The sequence below is a fragment of the Zonotrichia leucophrys genome, chromosome 3 (genome assembly GCF_028769735.1).
Source record: "Zonotrichia leucophrys gambelii isolate GWCS_2022_RI chromosome 3, RI_Zleu_2.0, whole genome shotgun sequence".
Taxonomy (NCBI): Eukaryota; Metazoa; Chordata; class Aves; order Passeriformes; family Passerellidae; genus Zonotrichia; species Zonotrichia leucophrys.
In genome coordinates, this window is record NC_088172.1 from 28,007,477 (window position 1) to 28,029,074 (window position 21,598).

The following is a 21,598-nucleotide window of genomic DNA, read 5'->3' on the forward strand; positions in this document are numbered from 1 at the left end:
GGCATTGCTTGTTACACACACCACCCTGTGTGGTTGTACAGCCAAGCCCTGGGCTGAGCAGAAGCCTGAGCTGGCTTGCAAACCCATGAGCACTGATCCTCGTCAAGCCTGGGCACTGGGAGAGTGAATCCACTCTGATGCTGCAGAGGTGGCAGAGGTGGCCCATCCTGCATGCTTGGTGTGTTCCTCCAGCTGAGGCCGCAGCTCTGGCTAATTTTTTCTTTCCAGCTGTGAAATCTGTACCCACCATCTTTCATCTGCCATCTCATGAGCTGAGTCCTGCCCCAGGGTTGCCTCTGGCTTGAGTTCATCTGCAGGGATAAATCAGGCTGGTTTTGGAGTTTAACCTGTGAGCCCATCTGCCTGTTTACCTTGAATTCACATCCAGCAAGGCAGCTTGAGGCAGGCAGACTCTGCCTGGGAGAAGGCAAATTGCTTCCATGTCTGCAGCAAGAGTAAATCATGACTCAAAAGCCAGCAACCTGCAGGCTGAGGAAATGGTGAGACAGTCCAGGAGGGAGCTGCAAAGCCTCAGCCACACCTCACAGTCCAGGCTGTCCTGGGATCCTCTGTCAAATGCAGCCTTCCTCCTCTTCTGCTTCAGCCCTCAGGTGTAGAAGGAAATTGATGACTTAAGTGCTGATGTGTGCAGAAGACAATGGACACATCTGAAAACATGCAGAAAACTTGAGGAAACTGGAGCATACCCTTTCCTGGGAGAGTTTGTCCCAGATGGGAATCACACCTTAGGTTTAATTGTTTCTCTTGTAGCATCTCTTGAGTTCCGAGTGACTTCTCTGTTGGTTATCACTGCCCAGATAAATCCACTTCACCCTGTGCAAATAATTGCCATGTCCTGTGTCCAGGGTGAGGTGAGGGGGAGCCCTGCTGTGGATGTGGTCTGTGCCAGGCAGCTGGCAGATGTGGTGGGCAGCTCCATGAGGTTCCTGTGGCACAGCTACAGGGCCTGTGGGCCCCTGTGCCCCCCTTGCTGGGGCAGAGGCTCTGTCTGAGCAAGGCTCTCTTGCTCCTTTTGGACTAGTGCAAAATGCAGCATGTAGCATTTGTGTTTGTTAGATGAATAATGTAGTGATTTGGTTAAAAATAATAGCCTTTCGCTGGTTTATTAATGGAGATTAATAGTGTCAGCTCAAAAGCACTTGTCAGCTATCCTGTCTTAGGCTGTGGGTATTAAACAGGAGGGTAGTTTCCAAAATTATCAGTAAGAGACTCTCCAGAGCCCTGCTTAATTCCAGCAAACTGTTTTAGGGGTAGGAAGTACTGGCAAGCTGAGTAATTTCTTGTCCTTCAAGCAGTTGTGATTTGATGGTGGTTATAGAGAAATACCATGAAAAGAAAACAAACTTTTCAATAATTCAGCTGGTTGGATATCAGCATTTGTAGGGGTATAGGATATAAGAAAATAAAGATAGTATAGAAAGTAATCTTACCCCTAAGGAGTTGCAGCTGGGCAATTATCAAAGATTAGGAAGAGGTCTGACTTTACCAGGCCACAGCTGTAACCAATGAGTATAAGTGTGCTATAAAAGAGTGGGTTGGTTATTGAGACGGGACCTAGAGTCAGTTGGCTGCTGTGAGGAGAAGAAGGAGTCAGTGCTCTGAGGGGCTGCCCCCAAGAAGGTAGGGAACTTTTGTGATAAGGAGACAACAGTATGGAACCCCTGCAACAAGATGACAACATCCCCGAGATGTGGCAGTGATCTCTATAGTGTAAAAACCAATTAATTCAAGAAGTTTCTCTTGAAATCTGTTGTGGGCAGCTACTGCTTTCATACTATTATTCACCTACAAGTGATCTGGTGTCCTATTTTCTGTGAGCAAAAGATGGACCAAAAGCAGAGTTACACTGACACCAGGAAACTAAACTGTAGTTGTGGCTTCCCAGGCACCAGCCCCACTGCCGCTGTCCCTTTTGGGCATGGAGCTGGGTGCAGTTTGACCCAGATGGAGGAGCACAGTCCCCATCAGTTCTTGGGCAGACTGGGAACCTACTTGGGTACCACCATCCTGTTCTGCATGGGGTGAGAAGACAGATAGCTGTGGGCTGTCTCTGCTGGCTGGCTCTGTGGTCTGCACTTGCATCATTTTATGGCACAGAGAAAGCCTGCAAGACCATACTGCAGTTTGAGGTCCCTCCTTGCATCCCCAAAGTTCTTTCTCGCACTTTTTCCCTGGTGCAGTGACTGTCCCAGATGCATCACTCCTTTCTGGACCTTCCTGTGTTTCTGCAGCTCCTCCTTTTCTGTTGGTGATGCTGAAAAGGTTATCTGTGAAACCCACTGCACCTTTGTTCCAGATACAGAAATGTGCTTGTCTCTTGGTTATTTTAGAAGCTCATTTTATAAAGCAGCCCAGTGCTTTGCTGTGTTCAGTAGAGATTTTTTTTTTTTGCAGCCTAACAATATGTTCTGCTTAGGTGTTATTTTTAATTAGTCACTTCTGTAATTGTGAATACTTGGGCTTTCCTGTAGGAGAGTCTGAAGTGGGTTGTAGAGCTGTTACCTGGGCCAGTCACCAAGAGCAGCCCTGTAAGGGCAGGCAGGGGACATGCAGGGTGACCTGGGGGAGGCAGAGCCCTGGTCCCTGCCTGCTCCTGTCACAGCATGGTCTGACAGCAGCGTGGCTCCCCTCTGTTTGCTGTGTCATTGGAGGCCATCCAAAACACAAAGAGGGGGGAGCTGTGACAGCTCAGTGAAATATCTCCTCACATGTGCCAGAGACTCTGGGGACCTTGACAGAAGGAAGGTCTTAGCTGAAAGAATGAAATCCAAGTTCAAAGAAAATAGAAACCAATATTGTGATTACAAAAGAATATAGAGTACTGTGGTCCCCTGTGGTGCTGGGGTCACTGTGTTTTTTCTGCTCTCCACAGGCAGATTCTGTTCCTCCCAGTAGGTCTTTGAGAGCTGCTGAAAACTAACACAAGCTCTGGGAGATCTGGTGAGTGGGCTCTCCATAAACTGCAGAGAAACTGTATCCTGCCACAGATCAGTGACATTAATAGGTCTAAAAATGACTGTTCCTGTGAAAGAACTGCTATTGTTCAAAACTGGATTTTTTCCAGGAGGGTTAGAGAGCCATTGCTCCAGAGGGCCCACCCAACTTCTCCCAACAATGCAAGGACATCTGCTCTCTCCTCCAGCTATTTCTGGGCCACCAAGGTATCACAGAATCATAGAGCAGCCTGGGTTGGAAGGGTCCTTAAAAACCATCTAGTCCCATCCCCCTGCCATGGGCAGGGACATCTTCCACTAGACCAGGCTGCTCAGAGCACCATCCACCCTGGCTTTGAACACTTCCAGGGATGGGGCACTCACAACCTGTTCCAGTGAACAATTTCTTCCTTATGTTAAACCCAAATTTAGACTCTTCCAGTTTAAACCCTTATTATGCCTGGTCCTGTCGACATGCCCTAGCTGGTGGGCTGGGAGCTGCTGCCTCCAAGCATGCACAGCTTTGTGGGAGCTTGGCTCCCTCCCACTGCCCACCCTGGGCTGCTTGGGGGCTCCCCAGCTCCCAGTGCCCAGCCTTGCTGAAGGCAGCTGCAGGGAACACAACTGGGGTGTGAGACTGTGTGCCAGGGCTGTGACCTGGTGCCCCCCTCAAGGCATCCCACCTGCCATCCCCCAGGGATGCATCCTGCTTAGTCTCTGCAGGTACCAGAGCATGATTTTTCAGAGAGCCTTTTTCAGAACATTTGATTCCTTCACTGAGGGCTTCAGAGTACAGATGCATTTATTTGTGTTTCACAGGTCCCAGGAATCATAAAGTACTTAAAATACAGCATCTCAAGAGGTGTCTGTAGTTTTTTCTTGCATTTACAGGTAGTGAAAATTTCGTCTGATGTCTTTTATGCTTCAGCAGAAGATAGAAATAAAGTAATTTTCTACTTCTGATAATAAGTAGATACTCATAATATGTTAACATGCAGATATAATAAAAGCAGAAACCCAAAATATCAGGCTTCCCTGTCTGAGAGCACTGAAAATACTATTTCCTTAGGAGAGAGAACATTCTGGTTTACTTTGCAGTCAGCTAATGGTAAAATGCAGTGATTTTTCTTGTAGGGCAAGAAATATTAGGGAAAGGCTAGAAGCAGCAATTCTGAAAACTGATCCCAAGCAGCTGCTCACCAAGAGCATGCAAGTACCCCTTGAGGAGGATGACTGAAATGGGGATGTGCCTCCTGCTTTCACTCCCATCACTGGGATGGATCCATGCCCAGGTAGGACACCTATGCTGGGACTCTGCCCCAAAGGGATCATATAAATCCTGTGTTCCCTGATGGCTCCCAGGAGCCTAATTTGGCAGTGTGGTGGGATTTGAACTCTGGGATGACACTGGCTATGCACTAGATGGTGGGTTCAATCCCCTTTTCCTCTTATCTCCCATACTGGGGACCACATTGGGACCAGATTGAAAGAGACAGTACCAAACTCAGACCGAACCTGAGGCTTGCACAAGTGCAATTTGGCACATTTTAAGTGGCAGAAACATGAATTTCCTTCAACATCTCCTTAAGTTCTGGATCAGATGATATTGCTGCAATTTTTTACTAGATTCAAAGCAGGATCTTCCTTCAAAGCACCACATTTCAACACCTCTAGCAGGATGTTAATTCTAGTACATGTTCCTTTAAAAACAGCATTTAGAAATGAGCTTCTAAATATTGATTTTTAAGATGAATTGGTCCCTCTTGCAGGGGCACCAATCAGAAATCAGCAGCTGGTGAGGATCTTCCTGTTCTCCCTGGGAGCTGATCAAGGGAACTTCCTCCTCAGTGCTTCCCAAGCAGCCCCCGATGCTCCAGTCCCCTGCAGAGGCCCCTGTGCCGTGCAGCTGTGGTGCCACAGGAGCTGTGCTCAGGCTGGCCCCGGGCTGTGCCTGCCGTTCCCTGGGGGCTCAGCGGCAGTACTCCCGCTCGATGCTGGCCATCAGCTCCTCCTCCGAGTAATCGTACAGGATCGTGGGCTGCCCCAGCGGCTTCTTGCTGCCTTCTGGGCACCTGGCATGGAAGGGAGTGAGTTAGTGGTGTTGTGAGAGACAATCAGGCTCTGAAGACACAAGATCCTTGCTTCATTTTTTTTTTGTGAATGGAAAGATTGAGCTGCATGTGGCTGGCTGAGACATGGATACTCTGTCACGTCTGGTTCCCATACCCCACTGGCACAGTGCCTGCTGACATTTGCTATCACTTGGCCCCAGTTCAGTCTGGGAGTTCATTACAGTACAACCCTTACAGCGCTCCAGGATCAAGCTCCCAGAACCTTTCGAGTTAGGCTCCAGGCCCAGCTAAAGGACAGTGTAATCTTTATGCTACTTTTAAGGTTTTATGCAAAAAGAGATTATTCGCATTCATAAGGAATCTGAGTTTCAAACAAAATATGAATGCAGCTCCCCCAAACTACTCTTACAGCTTTTGTTTCCACATCAGCACAGCCCTCCCATGAGTGGGAGCTGATGAATGACTCAAAGGGAACTGGTAGGGGTTTTATTGGTGTTATCAGAGGTGGTTTTTGTTGGGTACAAGAGAAATCTGTCCCTACCTGCATAAGGGAGAACAGTGACAAGTCTTCTGCAGGCTTTGACCACTGTACCTCATGCCACCAATTAAGCCTACTTGGTCTTGTCCTCCAGGACTCCAGAGAGGAGCCAGCAGCTGACAAGGAATGCTTCTCCTTGGCCTTGTAGAGCTCTGGGAGCTCAGCAAGCCGGGCTGGCAGGCTTGGAACACATGGCTCCTCAGAATGGAGGGCATGGTGCGGGGCAGAGCTAAGTGGAGAACTGAGCTGGTAAATCCAAACTGTAAAGTGCTCTGCCACGCCATGTCAACTAAGACTTTGTCACCATCCACTAGTGAAGTAAACAAGAAATAAATGTTTCAGTTTTGTGTGTCAGTTAGTTCCTTGCCAAAGAGGAGAGATTTTCATATCCACTAGCATGGCTCCAGATCTGTCCCAAACTTGTTATCTATTGAACTCCTCTAAGGATGAGATCTATCCCAACCAGCTTGCAGATGGGATGAATAAAATTCATCCATTAGCATCCTTTAATTAAAAAAAACTGAGGACCTGCTTACTAGACAAAATCACAGAAACTGCCCCAAAGCAGGTACGTAAATGTAGAGTCAAAATTGAAGAAAAGAACCCTGAAATGCTTTTCTAAGGGCACTTTGTCCTACAGAGGAGGTGCATTTCCACTGCTCTCCTTGGGCCAGGCAGCATCCTCAGGCTCCTGTCCAGCCCTGCTGCTCTGACCACGCTGTGTTTGCCATGCCCCCTGAGTATCAGAAATAGCCTGGTGTTTTTCCTGGAGTCACCTGATGGCCAGCTGGTGACACTGGCTAGTGTAGGTATTCTACAGTTACTTACACTGCACTATGCCCTTGATGGCAAGTTCTACTAGCAGCAAGCAGGATTTAGTAACTGGACTCTTCTGCTTATTCCATTTATTCATTCTCCTGCTGAGGGCTGCAGGGTATCTGATTTCCACTGCACTAGGTAAGGCCTGAGAAGAAAGCTACAGGTCCAAGAGCTCGAACCATACAGCAGCATTTACAAAGCAATAATGGGAAAAGGAAGTGCAGAAATCTGAGTTAAAGCACACAATTTACTGATTTAAACTCCGCATTGTGACAATCCTCTAACTAATTTTATGTTACGTGATGAATAAGAGGCAGAGCTCCTGGCAGCTTGCTTGCAGGCCCACAGAAGAGCCATTGTTTCTCTTAGCAGTTACATAATTTCCCACTGTTAATTATTCTCCATGCTTTGGTTTGCATGGAGAAAATCTCCAGGTAAAACTCGTTGAGACACAGATGTGCTTTGGAAAAAGCAAAAGCAGGCTCCACTTCCTATGCACACCCCAGAAATGAGGGGAAAAGAGAGGGCTGCATTTCTTTCAAAAGCAAAGGAAAACCAAACAGCTGTTCTTACTATTTCTATTTGTGGCCAAGTTCTGTATCATTTAATACAGGAAAACTGAAATAAAAAAATGGGAGCTTTAATCTGGATAAAAGGAGGAACTTCTGTACCCTGAGGACAGTAAGCAGAGGAACAGGCTGTGTGGTTGTACAGGCTCCATCCTTGGAGGCTTTCAACACCTGATGGGACAAAGCCTGGAGCATTCTGCTCTGACTTCACAGCTGCTCCAGCCTGGAGCCAGAGCTAGGAGACTGGACTGGAGACCTCCTGAGGCCATCCCAACCTAAACCTCCATCTCAAAGGCACATTGGTGCAGCTATTTCTGCTGATCCTAGAATTCAGTGAGCAGCTGAGGCAGGGAAATCTCAAGCTCATGATGTGCACAGGACAAAAGCTGGTGGCCCACAGGCCTGTTCCTGTGCTCCCCCAGCTGCTCCAGCAGCAGAGGAGGCACCTTGCTCCTCCTGTCACCACATGCCAGGGCTGCAGAGCCTGGCTTCACACACACTGAGTCCACCTGAGGGCTATTACACTTTCCAGCCAGGAAAGTAACTGGTCAGTACCCTGAGCGGAAAGATTTTCAAATCCCAGATGTTCTGGGGAAGGAGAGAAATCTGTGAAGGAGCAAAGCTGAGAGAGAAGGAGTTAGCTGAAAAGCCAACGAGGCGAATTTGCAGTGTGATAGGACAGCAAGGAAAAAGAAGGCTAGTGCAGCTCCATCAGGATTACTGGGCAGGCTTCTGGGCGCCTCACTGCTAAAATGTTAACAGCTTGGAGGGAGTGTAGAAAGCAGCAGTAAAAGTGATTTAAGAGGCTGGAGCAAAGCAATTTAGGAAAGAGGAAAGCAAGAAATGTGTTCTATTTCAGCTACAGGCTTCTCGGTATTTAAAGTTTCTTAAGGGAAGCAGGAGTTATGGGCGGATTTTTTGTTAAGTGAAAAGACAATGAACTATGCAATGTGGAGAAGGAAATGCAAAGGACAAAATTACACCAATAGTGAGCAAAACTACCTTTGAGCAAGATCCCAGCCGTGGGGATGGCTGTCAGTGCCATATCCCTGGCGTCAGGCAGGTGCCTGGTGTGGGGGAGAGCTGCCTGCAGGCTCCTGTGACAATGGCCCTGATGGATGACTAGGGTGACAAACTCCCAGGCACAAATCTGAGTTAAGTGGCTGAAAACTAGGTTGGGGTGAATCTAGGCCAGTGTTTTTTATCATTTTGCTGAGGATGGGCAAGTCCAGGGTTAATCATTAAAATGCCTTCTGCAAGGCCCAGCAGCTGAAAAATGGGTCAGAACAACGCCCCGGTAACCGTGCCAGTGCCACGAGCCTTGGCAGCAATTATAAAATCATTCCTGTGTGCCTGGGCTGTGTCATTCACCCCTGAACTACCAGAAGCTGGAGAGCAGCTCCCAGAATATTTTGGGGGAGTGAGGATGAGAGGTAACAGAGCCCAAGCAGGAGCACATCCAAAGTACTCGGCAGGGGCTGGTTCAGAGGCTCGTGTGGTGTCTGAACACAGGGCCATGCTCTAGGACAGCAGTGCACACCCACCTCTCTCTCGCGTGACTGCCTATCTAGTTCTTCTTTCCTTCCTCGGCATGTGCTTCTCCTTTAATTGGCTTTATGGGAATTTCTTCAGTCAGCAACTCTAGCAAGACAAGGCTGACTTTCGCTGTTTGCAAAGTGTTTACCTAGAATGATTCCAGCCACAGAAATGTGAAGGATGAGACACCTACACATGCACATTAACCTCTCTTTCTGTGGCTTGATTTGATTTTAATTGATTTGATGTCTTCAAAAATTTGTTGGGTGCTGGGCCATTTCCAAAAAAATGTTTGCATAGTTCTTGCCAGCAGAAATTGCAATTCTGCTTATCTCAGGCAGTACAGGCACTTCACACATGAGCAGTGCTATGGGACTCTTCGTATAAAGTAAATGTTACCTAAATGAAAATAATCTCCTGCTCTGTCATCCCAGATCAGAAAACATTTTCTGCTGTCTCAAACCTCCCACTTGCACATCAAAGAGGGAGGGAGAAGCCCTGGCAGGATGTTTGGGGCCAGTGGGTGCCTGGGGAGCTGCACAGGGGCCTGGCAGGGCTGGCTGTGCACCCCAGGAGGAGAACACTCAGTTGGCATCACAGCCCAAAGCCCACTGAGGATGCTGGGAAGCCCAGGAGAAGTTGAAGTCCCTGCAAGAGCACCTGTACAAGCCTTGCCAGGTGAGCTCCCTGCCAGCTGGGAGGGAGAGCAGCAGTGGGAGGGGAACTGCAGCAGTGCCTGGGCTCTGCTGACACAGCCAGCAGCACGGCTGGGCGTTAGTGGGTCACACAGCAGCATCTGCAGATCAGTCTGCTCTGAGTGCTGCAGGAGCAGAGGGGCTGCATGAGAGTCAGAGCTTAATGCTGAAGAGAGTCGCTCTTTAACGTAAGGAGCTGATATTTTAAGATAGTTTTCCAAGCTTGTTCATTTCACCTGTTTTTTTAGCATGGGTTAGACTGTTCCCATTCCTGGTGCAGGCAGACTCAGAGGCTCACTCTTCTGGGCAGCTTTTGCTTGTGGAAAATTTCTGGTTTCTTTTGTTTGGCACCCAGAGCAGCAGGTCCCCACCATTCCCCTGTCCCTGAGGGACACTCTTGTCTCTAACTGGTGTAGCATTGGAGCACCCGATGGGCTTTCTCTTAAGACTTCTGGGGAGCAGAGACATTATTCTGCTTTTCCAATGCTGCAGAGCCCACAGGTGAATCAGGGCCTGAGCTCTTTGCTGGAGCAATTCTCCACAGCTTTGCACTAACTACTCCAATGTGCCTCTGACATGAGGACACCCAAAATTCTGATTGCTCACAACCTCTATACTACACTTGAGCTAGAGCCTGAATCTTTTCAAGCAGCATCTGATTTTTTTTTTAATTTGCAAATAAGTAAAAGGGTGGAATATTTAGGGCTATAAACCACTTCACACCATTCTCAGCTCTTCTGTACAGTGTTACAAATGAAGAAAAAGCATAAAGGCCCCTTGTTTCCATGTGCTTTCCCCATGCTGAAGATACCATGAAAGCAGGGGATACTCACTGGTGGTCAAGGTTGTTGTTCTCTGGGCTTGATGGGCTTCTGGGTAACAAAGCCTAGGATAGAAGACAAGACAGTTAAAATAATTTGAATTCAAGGAGGGTGATTCTCCACTTCTACTCTGCTCCTGTGAGACCCCACCTGCAGTGCTGTATCCAGGTCTGATGTTCTCAGCACAGGAAGGACATGGACCTGTTGGAGCAAGTCCAGAGGGGGCCATGAAAATGACCAGAGACATGGAGCACCTTTCCTGTGAGTACAGGCTGAGGTAGTTGGGGTTGGTCAGCCTGGAGGAGAGAAGGCTCTGGGGAAACCTTACTGCAACCTTACACTGCTTAAAAGAGGTCTACAGAAACATGGAGAGGGGCTGCTTACAAGACCAGTAGTGACAGGACAAGGGATGATGGTTTTATACTGAAAGGGCAAATTTAGATTAGATCTTAGGAAGAAATTTTTACTGTGAGAGTTGTGAGGCACTGGAACAGGTGGCCCAGAAAAGCTGTGGATGCCCCAGCCCTGGCAGTGTGCAAGGCCAGGCTGAATGCAGTTTTCAGAAATCTGGTCTAGTTAACGATGTCCTTGCCCATGATGGGGGGGTTGAAACTAGGTAATCTTCAAAGCTCCCTTCCAACCCAAACCATTATTTCTTTCTATGAAACCTATCTCTGTCTACAGTGGGCAACATGTCCTGGTTTAAACTCCCTGGTTTGGTTTAAACCTCCAAACAACCTCTGTGGAGACAATACAGGTACAAGACACTCTCCTTTCCTAGCCCTGTTCTGCTGTTTCTGTTTCAGCACTCAGGACAGCTGGGTGGCTGCTGGCTACAGAATCAAAATCCCTGAATGCTGGCCTGCTAAACCTCACAGTTTTCCATGAATGCCACTGTGCCACCAGCTGCAGGTAACAGTAGGAAAATACCTGCTAAAGAAGGAAGCCACAGCCACATCAACCCAATTTTCACCTGACAAAAATGTTTCCTGGAAAAATTATCCATCTGGGGTGAAACATCCATCTTCCCTATGCTGGAATCCCCAAGCTTTTAATGGCATACCTGGGGAGCAATCAAAGCCAAACCTAATGGTATTTAAAATGGGGGGCAGGGATGGCACCGTTTGTCCCCAGCTGGGCCAGTATTAAAATGAATCCTCTGCAGCCAGGTGCTACTGAGAATAATATATCTATGATCTTCTTCTACCTTTTCACTGTATTCTCACAGGGAAAGGGAGTGGGACATGGCTTTGCATCTTGGCTTGTTATTGCTGTTTCTGAGGTGCAATCCTGAAGCTGGCAGGCCTCCTTCATACAAACTACCCTGAATCCCACAACAACACAAACAAGTTAAACAGGTTGCAGCAAATCAGGGCCTTCCTGCAAACAGAAATGAAAAGCTGTTCCATCAGTGTGGAACAGAAGAAAATATTTTCTGTACAGGAAAAAAGGGAAGTGTCTTTGTCTGAGTGACAGGCATCTGCTAAGGAAGGCAGGAGCATCCCCTGGAATAGAAAATGTAAACCCCTTCTCTCAGAATCACTATAATTTTGAAATTACGGGGCTCTCAGGCAAAGATATGAGAACAGGAATAACAGTTCTTTACAAGTATGGATGATAAAGCAAACAAACCACACCAGCTCTGGCACTAACACCACACAGACACAAACCCAGGCCCGGCCGCCCCAGCCGCGGCGCTTTCCCCTCGGTGCAGTTCCGGGCGCGGCCGACGGGGGCGCTGCTGGCTCCCGGCGGGCAGGGCGGGTGCAGTGACTCCCCCGTGCTGCAGGGGGCGCTGTGGCGCGGGCAGCACACGGCAATGGCGGCTGGGCCCAGAGGGGAAGGGACGGAGGAGAGGCTTTGCCTCACAAACCCCTGGGGTGGCCGATCACCTGGCTGGTGCCCCAGCAGAACTCTAGAGAGCAGCAAGCAGGGCCAGCAGGATGTCTCAGCAGGCAGGAGGTGCAGGGCTACAGTGCAGCGAAAGCTCAGAGCAGTGCAAAGAGACAGCAGGGGTGGGATAGCAGCGGCCTGGCTCCCAGCAGGGCAGGGAGAGGCGAGCTCAGGATCCCGGGCACACGAGCAGATGGGGACAGGTCCCTGCTTTAGTGAGGTGAGGATTAATAAGGTCCCACTTCAGTGGCTGCTCTCATGAGCAGAGGCTCACCCCACAGCAGAAGGGGCAGCTCCGGGCTGGGCTCTGGCAGCAGCAGCAGCAGCAGCAAATTCCCTTTCCCAGGCAGCAGCTCCTACCCTGCTCCTCGGAAGCCAAGAGATAGAGCCAGCACCTTGCTGTGAGTAAACCAGCTGCCCATTCTTTTAAAAGGTTGCAGAGTTCACAGGTTGGGCTAGTTGCTGCCAGGGTGGAGTTCTAACTGTTTGTTACTGTAATCACCTGTTTGTTATTGTAATCACCTGTTGTTTTCATTAACTACCTGTCCTTGATGGTTAAGAATTCCCCCTTTTGTCGAGTAACACCCTGCTGCTTCCTGGAGGATGGCACCCAGACAGTGAAGAGGAGGGGACATCGAGTTGGCATGCAAATGACATCGGATCCAGCATGCAATGGGAGACACTCCTCACCAAACCTAGCCAAAACCTAGCCAAAACCCCCTAAAAACAACGAGCCAACACAAAATTGACAGATCGAAGCGATGTCTAGATGTGAGCAACAGAATCCAGTATCTGCTAAGACCCTTTTTACCCCTCACCCTAACCTAAAGATGTCAGCTGGACAGAGGAGGTCGAATGTCATCTCAATATACAGGGAACCTCATGAGGCTGTCCTGGGGACAGAAGCCCCAGCTCTGCCCACAGACCACTGGACAAAGCTACACTCCTCCTCCTCCAAGTCACTCCTGGGAGCAGTGGCGTGATCGGTTCAACGTGCCCCAGTCCCATCCTTTACCTGCCCGGCCCTCCTCCCCTGAGTGTGGCCACTTTTTTTGTTTTTCTCAAGTACCCCGTTGTTAGTGTTTTGTAGCAACTTATGGGGAAAAAAATCCCTGGAAGGAAACCTAACCTCCAACAGGAGGCAAAGGAACCAGGGAGAGGTGTGGAAAAGCTTGCAATGCAGAGCCATTGCCTGATGCTCTGCTGTGTTTCGGCAGGGCTGGATGGGATCAAGTGATTCCTCAGTAAGATCATGTACATGCTCTCAGAATAGCTCAAACCTGTGCTGCCTCAAGGTCATGCACGGGACTGGTGCTGGAAAGTGTGGGAGCTATGGAGGGACAATGCCCCACTACAGGCACTGCTGGTACAACAGTGATGGCTTCACACACAGTTCTGTGCCAATTAAAATCTGTTCATATTGGTCAGGCTTGTGTGTGCCATCCCCTGGCTAGAAATGTCCACCTGGGAGTCTGCAGGGTATTGCATGACACCTGATTTCAATTTGCAAGGATATTTTTTCACTGCACTCCTTCCTCAGCTGCTTCTCATGGGGGATGGACAGGAGTTGAGGTTTAAACACTGTGGTCTCAGACACTGCGAGGCAGATAGAGAGGTGCTTGGCAGCGAACTGCTCAGTTCTTTCCTGCCTCTTGCAAGGCCTTTGTGCTGCTCTGATCACCTTTGGCTCCCATGCTTCAGCAGGTGAGGAGAGCTGCAGCAAGGACACTTCTCTGATGGCTCTGGCTGAGCATCTCTTCCAGGTGAGCCCTCAGTAGCTTCTGTTTCAGGAGCCAGAAAAGGTATCTGTTGTACACTGTGTTTCCCATCCTAGCTGCTTTTGTCAAAAAATTACAAAAGATGTTGCCAGTTTTTCATCGAGTTTTAGTGTAATACCTGTCAAAAGGCATTCCACATCCTTTAAGAAGAGTCCCTGCTCTTTGGCAACACTTTGTTTTCTCTGGAAGAGGCTGAACTACTCTAGAAAGAGCTTCTGGGTCCAAGCAGAGACAAGGGTATGTGAGAAAGCTGACAGTGAGGTAAGACAGTTCTCTCCTGGTTATTTATGATTGTTTCTTGGCAATGTCCCACATGCAACAAGAGCAAGAAGCAGTGCCAGGAGAACAGCATGCTGAGCTCTGATGGCTGACTTCTCCTGGGACTGCATCCCACAATGCAGCTCCTCATCCATCATCCACTGGACTACTGTTGAGGCCTGAGTTTCCTTCCACCAGGTGAAGAACATTATTCATCCTCAGCACCAAGGGAAATAGAGTTCTTTCAGAGTGCTTTGATGATGTTTTTCCTACAGTGAGAACCCAGCTTCCAATACTTCTGTGCAAAGGATGGGCTTGGATCATTCCAGGGAGGGGTTTGGATTGTACAGTAGGTTGTCTGTTTTTTCTTCCCTTGTGGCTGACTCCTCCATATTACGAGCTGTACGTGTTGTGTGGGTGGAAGACAGAATTAATTCGTCATCAGGATAGTGCAGCTCTGGTTAGCAAAATCTGCTTCTCTGTGCAAAACCTGCTCCCACCTTTTCCAAGGGATCTGTCAGCAGCAATACTTATTGCCCAAGAGAATTTGGAACTGGCACACGTACATGTCTACCAACATTTCATCCAGTGCATGAATCAAAAATGGTGGCAAGCGAAAACAAGAGGCACCTCCAGCCTCTGCCTTCTCCCTGCCATGAGAGTCTCCACAGTTTGGGAGCTGCTCCCAGTTCCTGCAGGCAAAGGCCACCTGGCTCAGGGTGCCCGGGTGACACCGTGTGCCGGGCAGCAGGCAGGGAGCGGAGCACAGGCTGCCCGGGGCTGTGAGACACAATAAACACTGACCCCACCCAGCCGGCTAGGGAGTGCTGTAATGGGTGTCTTGCAAGTTCAGCAGATAATTAGTATTAGCCCTTTATGTGGGTTAGCATGATGTGCATGTCAGGACACTTTAATATTATGGGTTCCTATCCTACAGCTAAAGAAGTAATTGCTGGCCTGGTTGGCCTGTGTCCTGGAAGAGTTAAATGAAGTCAGCTTCTCCTTTCTGCAGCTTGCAGTCATCTTTTTATTACTCATCGAGACCGTGGCGTGTCTCCTCGTTTTCCACCTCATTCTCAGCACAGGCATCCTCTGCTGACGTCTGCTGTGCCACAAAGCCCCACATCATCCCCTCCTCCAAGTTTAAAGGCTTGGATATTAAGCTCAACCAGCATGTATCAACATTTAATTTAATGTCATGACATGTGGGGTGGAATGGTTTGACAGTCATTGCTCACACAGCTCAGCCATCCCTTAGGGCAGCAGCTCCTAGGAGCAAGGCAGAGCTGAGAGCTGGAAGCAAGAGTTATTTCTCTCTGCTGCGTGCATAAACCAACACTCCTGGGGTGCAGCTTCCCACTCCCCCCAGTCCAGTGCAAGTTCCTCATGGCCCTGCCAGCCCTTAACCCCCTACTTACTCTGTCAGCTCCAGCAGCTGTGAATAAGCTGGATGAGAACACCCTTTCCTGGAACCTTCCACAGGGTGATCTGGAGCCATGTACCTTTGGAGGCTCTAGAGCTGCTCCCAAGCTGCACTGAAACCAGCTGGCTGCAGTCTGGACTACTAACATTGTCTCCAAAACTGAGAGGCCAAATTCAAGCTCTTTGAGATGGTTCCTGTGCTGGTCCCTAAGCAACGCCCAGTCATTATCTGAGAGACTACAAGCTGGTCCTAACCAAAAATCATGCCAGCTCAGTGGGGCAGACCATCATGCTCCAGGGCCAGGCAGCTGCTATGGTACAGTTTACCATATGGATACAGCCCTGAGATGCAGCAGAAATACAGACTGAGTACAGTTCAGGTGCAACTCACATCCAAGGAGTGACTGAGCCACGTTAAGTATCTACACAGGAGCAGTGTGGTCTCTGCCAGTGCTGGTCCATGAGGTGTGGTTTAACAATGCAGGATTCTGAAACATGTATGCCAGTGCCTCTTTCCCTGCCTCTGCTCCTCCCAAATCCCTCTACACAAACACTCCATGAACTGGACTGGTGGGTCAGTCTGAGCTGAAATGCCAACTGCTGCTGTGGCAGGGAGGGAGGCTATCAGTGGAGAGCCCTCGGGTGCAGCAGCAGGGCAGCACCCTGCAGCACTGCTGGGACTGGGGCTGAGACAGGCAGCACTGCTGCTACCACAGCAGGGCATCATCCTGCAGCACTGCCGGGACTGGGGCTGAGACAGGCAGCACTGCTGGAATCAGCCTCTCCAACCCACAGCCAGTACTGCTGGCTAAAAAAAGCAGCTTACCTAGGGTGCCAGTAGGTGCCAAACGTGACGCAAGGCCCCAGCTGCAGCCCAGGCAAAGCACTCCCAGGCAAAGCACTTCCAGCTTTGCTTTGGTCTGCAGCAACATCCTCTGGCCAGCCAAGGAATTAGGAGCAGGCGGTGCACAGGAAGTGGGCAGGGATGCAAGGAGTTCCCACGCTTCTCCTCTCCTGCCAACTAAAACAGCAGCTCCCAGCTATTCTGCACATGCCCTGGGTGTAGTTTTTAGATCACAAATTTTCCAGGGCAAAAGCCACCCATGCTCTGCCAAGTGAAAGGGGGAGTTGTGGAGAATACCTAGTCAGCAATTTTCCAAGTCCAGGTGCAACACAGCTGTGCTGGGAGGGTGATGCTGGCTGAGGGGACAGCACAACTCGCTGCTTCTGGGCTCTGGTGAAGTTTCAGGTACTTTGAACAAGACAAGAAATATAATAGGGCAGAGAGGAAGACCTTTAACTCAGCAAATGCCAGATCTACAACTGGACATTAACTCCAGAATCTGAAATAATCTGACTTTGGGAAGTTCAGGGAGTCCCAGATATTCAGCTGGAGAAGACATTTTTAAAGGGCCCATGCTCCCTATGGAAGTGTAGCACAATATCTTGACTTGAGGGCATTTTTGATTATTAATACAACCAGGAAGAGAATGTTGAAATAAACTGCTAACAACGTGGAATCAGAAAGATCAAATTTCTGTTTCAGGGAAGCACATTTTAACAAGAGCAGAAAAATAAACCTGAGTTACTGTAAGAAGTTAATGGGGCATGGCATTTAATGTCCGTTCAGGACCCTTTTGTGTTTGCAGCTGGGGATCAGCAGCCACGAGGTGACGCTGTGCCACATCAGTCTGCAGAAAAAACATCTGGCTGAAAAAATCAGGCAAAGCTTTCAACGCTCGGGTGCTTTAAAATTATATTACAGTCCCTCTAGAAGTTGGTGAATACACCCTCTAGCTGTGCTACTCCTGTGCTGCAGCTGGGGTGATTTGCTTCATGGAATCACATCCTGTCGCCAGTCAGGAGGAGAGATGGTGCCATGGGAAAAGCTGTTAAAACTGAAACCCTAACACGTCTGTATTATTCCTCCATTTCAGAAAACCAATGGGGAAATGCCTGAGGCCACAGCCCCTGCCCTAGCTTCTACCAAGAGCTGCCACCCCTGCTCTGTGCTGCAGCAGCACCTGCAAAATCTCAACTACATTTTTCTGTCTTGAGTAAAGAAACAAGGAATAGCACATACAACCATCTGGAATTGAGAGCAAAGCTGAAAATGGATGCTTAATGCTGAAAGAGGTGCTGGGGTCTGCTCTGAGGCATGTGAGGCATCAGGATCTGGTTCCCAGCCTGCTACTGTGATATGCTTTCACCCTTTTTGCTCCCAAGCACTATCTGAATATAATTAAGGTTGCTCAAGTCTTTAAAGGCAGCTGCATGCTCCACCAGCCCTTGTCACCTGGCCTGAGTGCCCATCAGTGCTGCCAGCTCGCTGCTGGATGGCAAACTGTGCCAGGGTTCAGCTGTGAAACACAACACTGATGCACATCACACCTAGGAGAAACCCAGCTGTCACAGCAGAACAGTGAGTCCTGTTTGCACTTCTGCTCTCTTCTGACTGGTGTCAAAGGTCTCTTCTACTTCCACTGGCCAGAATCTGCTCCTTCAGGGGCTATTTCTTATCAGACTTTCTTACTGTGATACCTCCTTGCTGCCTTTCCTCTTCCTGCCTCACCTTTCCCCCATTAACTCTGTTGAATTAACTCATCCTTTCTTCTCTGAAATTTCTTTGCTTATCCTCCAATTTGGACAACTGAACAGGGCAAAGCAAGCAGCTTCCTACCACAAGACAGAAACTACTAATGACTTTAGAAGCTGTCAAGACTGAGAGAAATCGCCCTAAAATTACTAGCAATGCAATGAAGATGATACCGCTTTCCAGAAACTGCCTCCCCCAGCCTCCTGGGAAGGGTGGGACTGCAGTTTGCACAACAACCTAAGAGACTAAATTGCACCCAGCAAACAACCAAAACCTGGTGCTCCAAACTGTTTCCTCCCTCCTTTTCACAGGCATGGGACTTTTTAGGCCTTAAGGAGTCAGACTAGTAAGCCCACAACTTACTCTGCCATCTCAGGTTCAGGAAAATAGAGGGCTACCAAGAAAAGCTTCAAGTTTGCCCTGAAACTACCTGAGACTTCTCTTAGCAGCCTCTATTCCGATAAGTAAGGACAAATGGGAGAAGTCAGGAGGATTACTCCTAAATGAGAGGCCCTCAGAGGAGAAACTAGTGCTGGAATAAGCTCCATTCATTCTGCAGGAGGGTTTGGAGTTTAAAGAGCAAGGAAAACAATATGTCAGTACAAGATGTCTATTTTTTTTTTCTTCAATTTCCAAACCTTACTTCGAGGTTTTTCTTTAAAACCTGTCTAAATAAAGGGTTCTCATACAGAACCCTGCCAAGTTTCTGACTGGAAAATTTAGTTTGTATTAAAGTAATCCTTAACCCACTGATGTGCAGCTCAGTGATGGAAATGATACCTAAACAGCAAAACTGAGGCATGCAATGAAGAATGTTCCTAGGTCCTAAATATTTCTTTCAATTTTTGAATTTATTACTTTATTTTGACAACTTTCGGTGGAGAGCAGTGTTTATCTAACAAAAAACACACAGCTTCCAAAGCCAAGCTAAGATGAAAGATGTCGTTGATTTTTGACCTCATCACCAGCTGATATATATGCTGCTGTTATTCTTGGATTGGAAAAAAAGCCCAAAAGATAAATCTCAACTCCCTCGGAAGCAAATCCATTATTTGTTAGAGACTGAAATGTGCCTTTAGGACGAGCCAGACTGCAGTTGCAGCGGATTGGCAAACATTAAAGGGCAGCTTTATATTCACATTTTAAACCTTCTGTTTACGAGCCCGACCCAGGAAAAAGCAGGAACCGAACTTTAAAAAGTCGACATATTTCTACAAGTCAGGAAAAGAAACTGCCAGTAGCACTGGGAGACCGAAAAACGGGATGGCCCCTCTCGGGACCGTGTTTGCCTTGCATCGGAGACTGGAAACGCCAAGAGAACAGCAAAGACAAAACGCCCAGAGAGCAGCAAAGAGAAAACGCAACAGAGCCTGGAGCCTGGCTCGCAGCGGAGATCAAAAGAATGTAACGCTGTTGATGTTCGGAGGAAGCCGCGGCCGCGGCGGGTGGCGCCGGCTGCGGCAGGGCTGCCCAGGGCGGCGGGGACACCCGGGCTGGGCTGGGCTAGGCTGGGCTAGGGGGCCCGGGGCCACCGCCGGGAGGGTCGGGGGTCCCGTTCGCGGCCGGCGGGCACTTACCGCCTGCTGGAGCGGGGCCCCGCCGCCGCCTCCCGCCGCCTCCGCGCCGCTCCGGGGCTCGGCGCTGCCGCCGGCGGCCGGGGCTCGGTAGCCGGGGCCGGGAGTTGCGGCCGCCCCCTCGCCGTCGGCCGGCGGGTCCCGGCTCTGCCCCGCTCTGCCCGCGGGCCCCCGCCGCCGGCTGCTGCCGCTGCCCATGGCCGGAGCCGCGGGAGCCGCCGCCTCTCCCGGCCGGGGCGGGAGCGGCGCTCGGCGGTCCGGGAGCCTTTCGGGAGGAGAATCCCACCCCGGAGCGCCCCGGGGCCGGGGGAGGGAGCGGCGGCGCCGGGGAGGGTGCGCGGCCGTCTCTGATCGCGGTTCTGGGCAGGCTGCCGCGCTCCCCTGTCCCTTCCAAAAGTTTCCAGCCCAGCCCGTTAGCTCGGGCCTCCCAAGCACCAGATCCTTACAGACATTTCCCCGGGCTGCGGGAGGACATTGCTGTCATCCTCGGGGCCTTGCAGCACGAGCAGCACTCCTGGGCTACACTTTAGCACAGCTCTCACGGACGGGTCCTGCAGAGAACAGCCCAGCCCGGGGGATGGCCCCGGGGCGGGTTTGCGGCACTGAGTGCGGTCCCGCCGTGTGCCTGGGTTACAGGGAAGCCCCCGGGCAAGGGATGAGCCAGCCGGGCAGGCCTTCAGCCGATGGCCACACACTGAGCCTCTCTGCTTCCCGACAGCCTGTCTAGCCTGTGGAGCTGATCCCCCAGCCGACCTCGGCTGCTCTTTGCTTCCCGCAGTTCAATATTTGCACACTGTTCGACAGTGGAAGATTATAGATATGAAAGGCAGGGCTGGCATTCCCTCCAGGGACGGAGGGCACGGGAGTACAGTGTCTGCTTGGTGTCCAGCCCGTTCTGCCTCCCTCCTTTTCAAGCCAGAGGCTGATAAAGGCAGGAGGCACACAGGTAATTCCTTTTGCTGCTCCTCGGCACTGACTGCAATGATTTCATCTACCAGTCAGTCATTCTGCTGGTTCTTCTTGAACCACTGAGGTAAAGCCCAAGAATTTGAAGTGGAGGGGGCTGGAGCAAAGAAGGCAACGAGAGGTCAGATCATTGCCAGAGAGATGAGCGCACAGCAATGGGGTCTTACAAGAAAGATGGGGACAGACTTTCTACTAGACCCTGTATTGACAGGACAAGGAGTAAGGTTTTAAACTAAAAGAGGGCAGATGTAGACCAGATGTAAGGAAGATATTTTTTAACAAAGAGGGTGGTGAAACACTGGCACTGGTTGCCCAGGGAGGTGGCAGATGCCCAGTCCCTGGAAACATTCAAGGTCAGAGCCATGGGGCTCTGAGAGACTGGGTGTACTGGAATGGCAGGGGGTTGAACTAGATGACCTTCATAGGTCCCTTCCCACACAAACTGTGACTGAGAAGGATGTTCTGGCAGAAGAGTAGATCATCTGGGAGTGTGGGGGTGTGATGTCACATGCAGAGCCCTGGGTCCAGAGCCAGGCCAGTCACAAAGTTGTTTTGGATCTGAGGCAGGTCTTGGAGAAAGGGAAAATTATGAGGTTTGGTTGCTGAGGAGGAGATGGTGGAGCTAATATGGGATGAAATAGCCCCAAACAAAATGTCCGAAGGGGAACAGGCTCTGCAAACATCAGAGACAAAAATTCTTCTCAACAAGAAGTGAGCAAATTCCTCCTCCTCCTCCATCCCTGCTGGCTGTCTCTGAGGGAGTGGAGCCTCCTGGAAAGTTTCCTGGCTGCCCCCATGGAAACAGTTCATTCCAGGACAGTTCCCCAGATTCACTTGGAAGCAATGCTGGCTCCATAAACCAGCTGTCAAAATGAGCCAAACCTTGTGTTTTGAAGCAGATCATTGCTGGAGCCAGGAAAGTGTTTGAGCAGCAGTGATCCCAAATGCTGCTGTGGTTTAGTAGTGACACTGAAAGGCTCTGAGGCCATTCAGTGATATTTCCCTGCCCCTGAAGGACTGGTGAGAATTAAAAAGAAAATTTCCCAAAAGCTAAAGGCCTAATAAGCACATGACTCCTTAGAAAAATCAATTAAAATCGGCAAATTC

At 49.7% G+C, this 21,598-nt stretch overlaps 1 protein-coding gene and 1 long non-coding RNA gene across 2 annotated transcripts; one reads left to right on the forward strand and one right to left on the reverse strand.

The window, feature by feature from the left end:
- The first annotated feature begins 1,573 nt into the window (after nucleotides 1–1,573).
- LOC135445361 (uncharacterized) lies at nucleotides 1,574–4,860 on the forward strand. The gene is made up of 4 exons (XR_010439515.1): nucleotides 1,574–1,641; nucleotides 2,894–2,961; nucleotides 4,089–4,246; nucleotides 4,724–4,860. It is a non-coding gene; the product is annotated as an uncharacterized LOC135445361 (long non-coding RNA).
- On the reverse strand, nucleotides 3,739–19,929 carry CYS1 (cystin 1). Its single transcript, XM_064707711.1, has 3 exons — nucleotides 19,529–19,929; nucleotides 10,017–10,069; nucleotides 3,739–5,026 (listed from the first exon to the last, which is right to left on the reverse strand). Exons 1-3 carry the CDS (start codon nucleotides 19,721–19,723, stop codon nucleotides 4,924–4,926), a joined length of 351 nt encoding a protein of 116 aa, XP_064563781.1. The 5' UTR covers nucleotides 19,724–19,929; the 3' UTR covers nucleotides 3,739–4,923.
- Nucleotides 19,930–21,598: the final 1,669 nt, after the last annotated feature.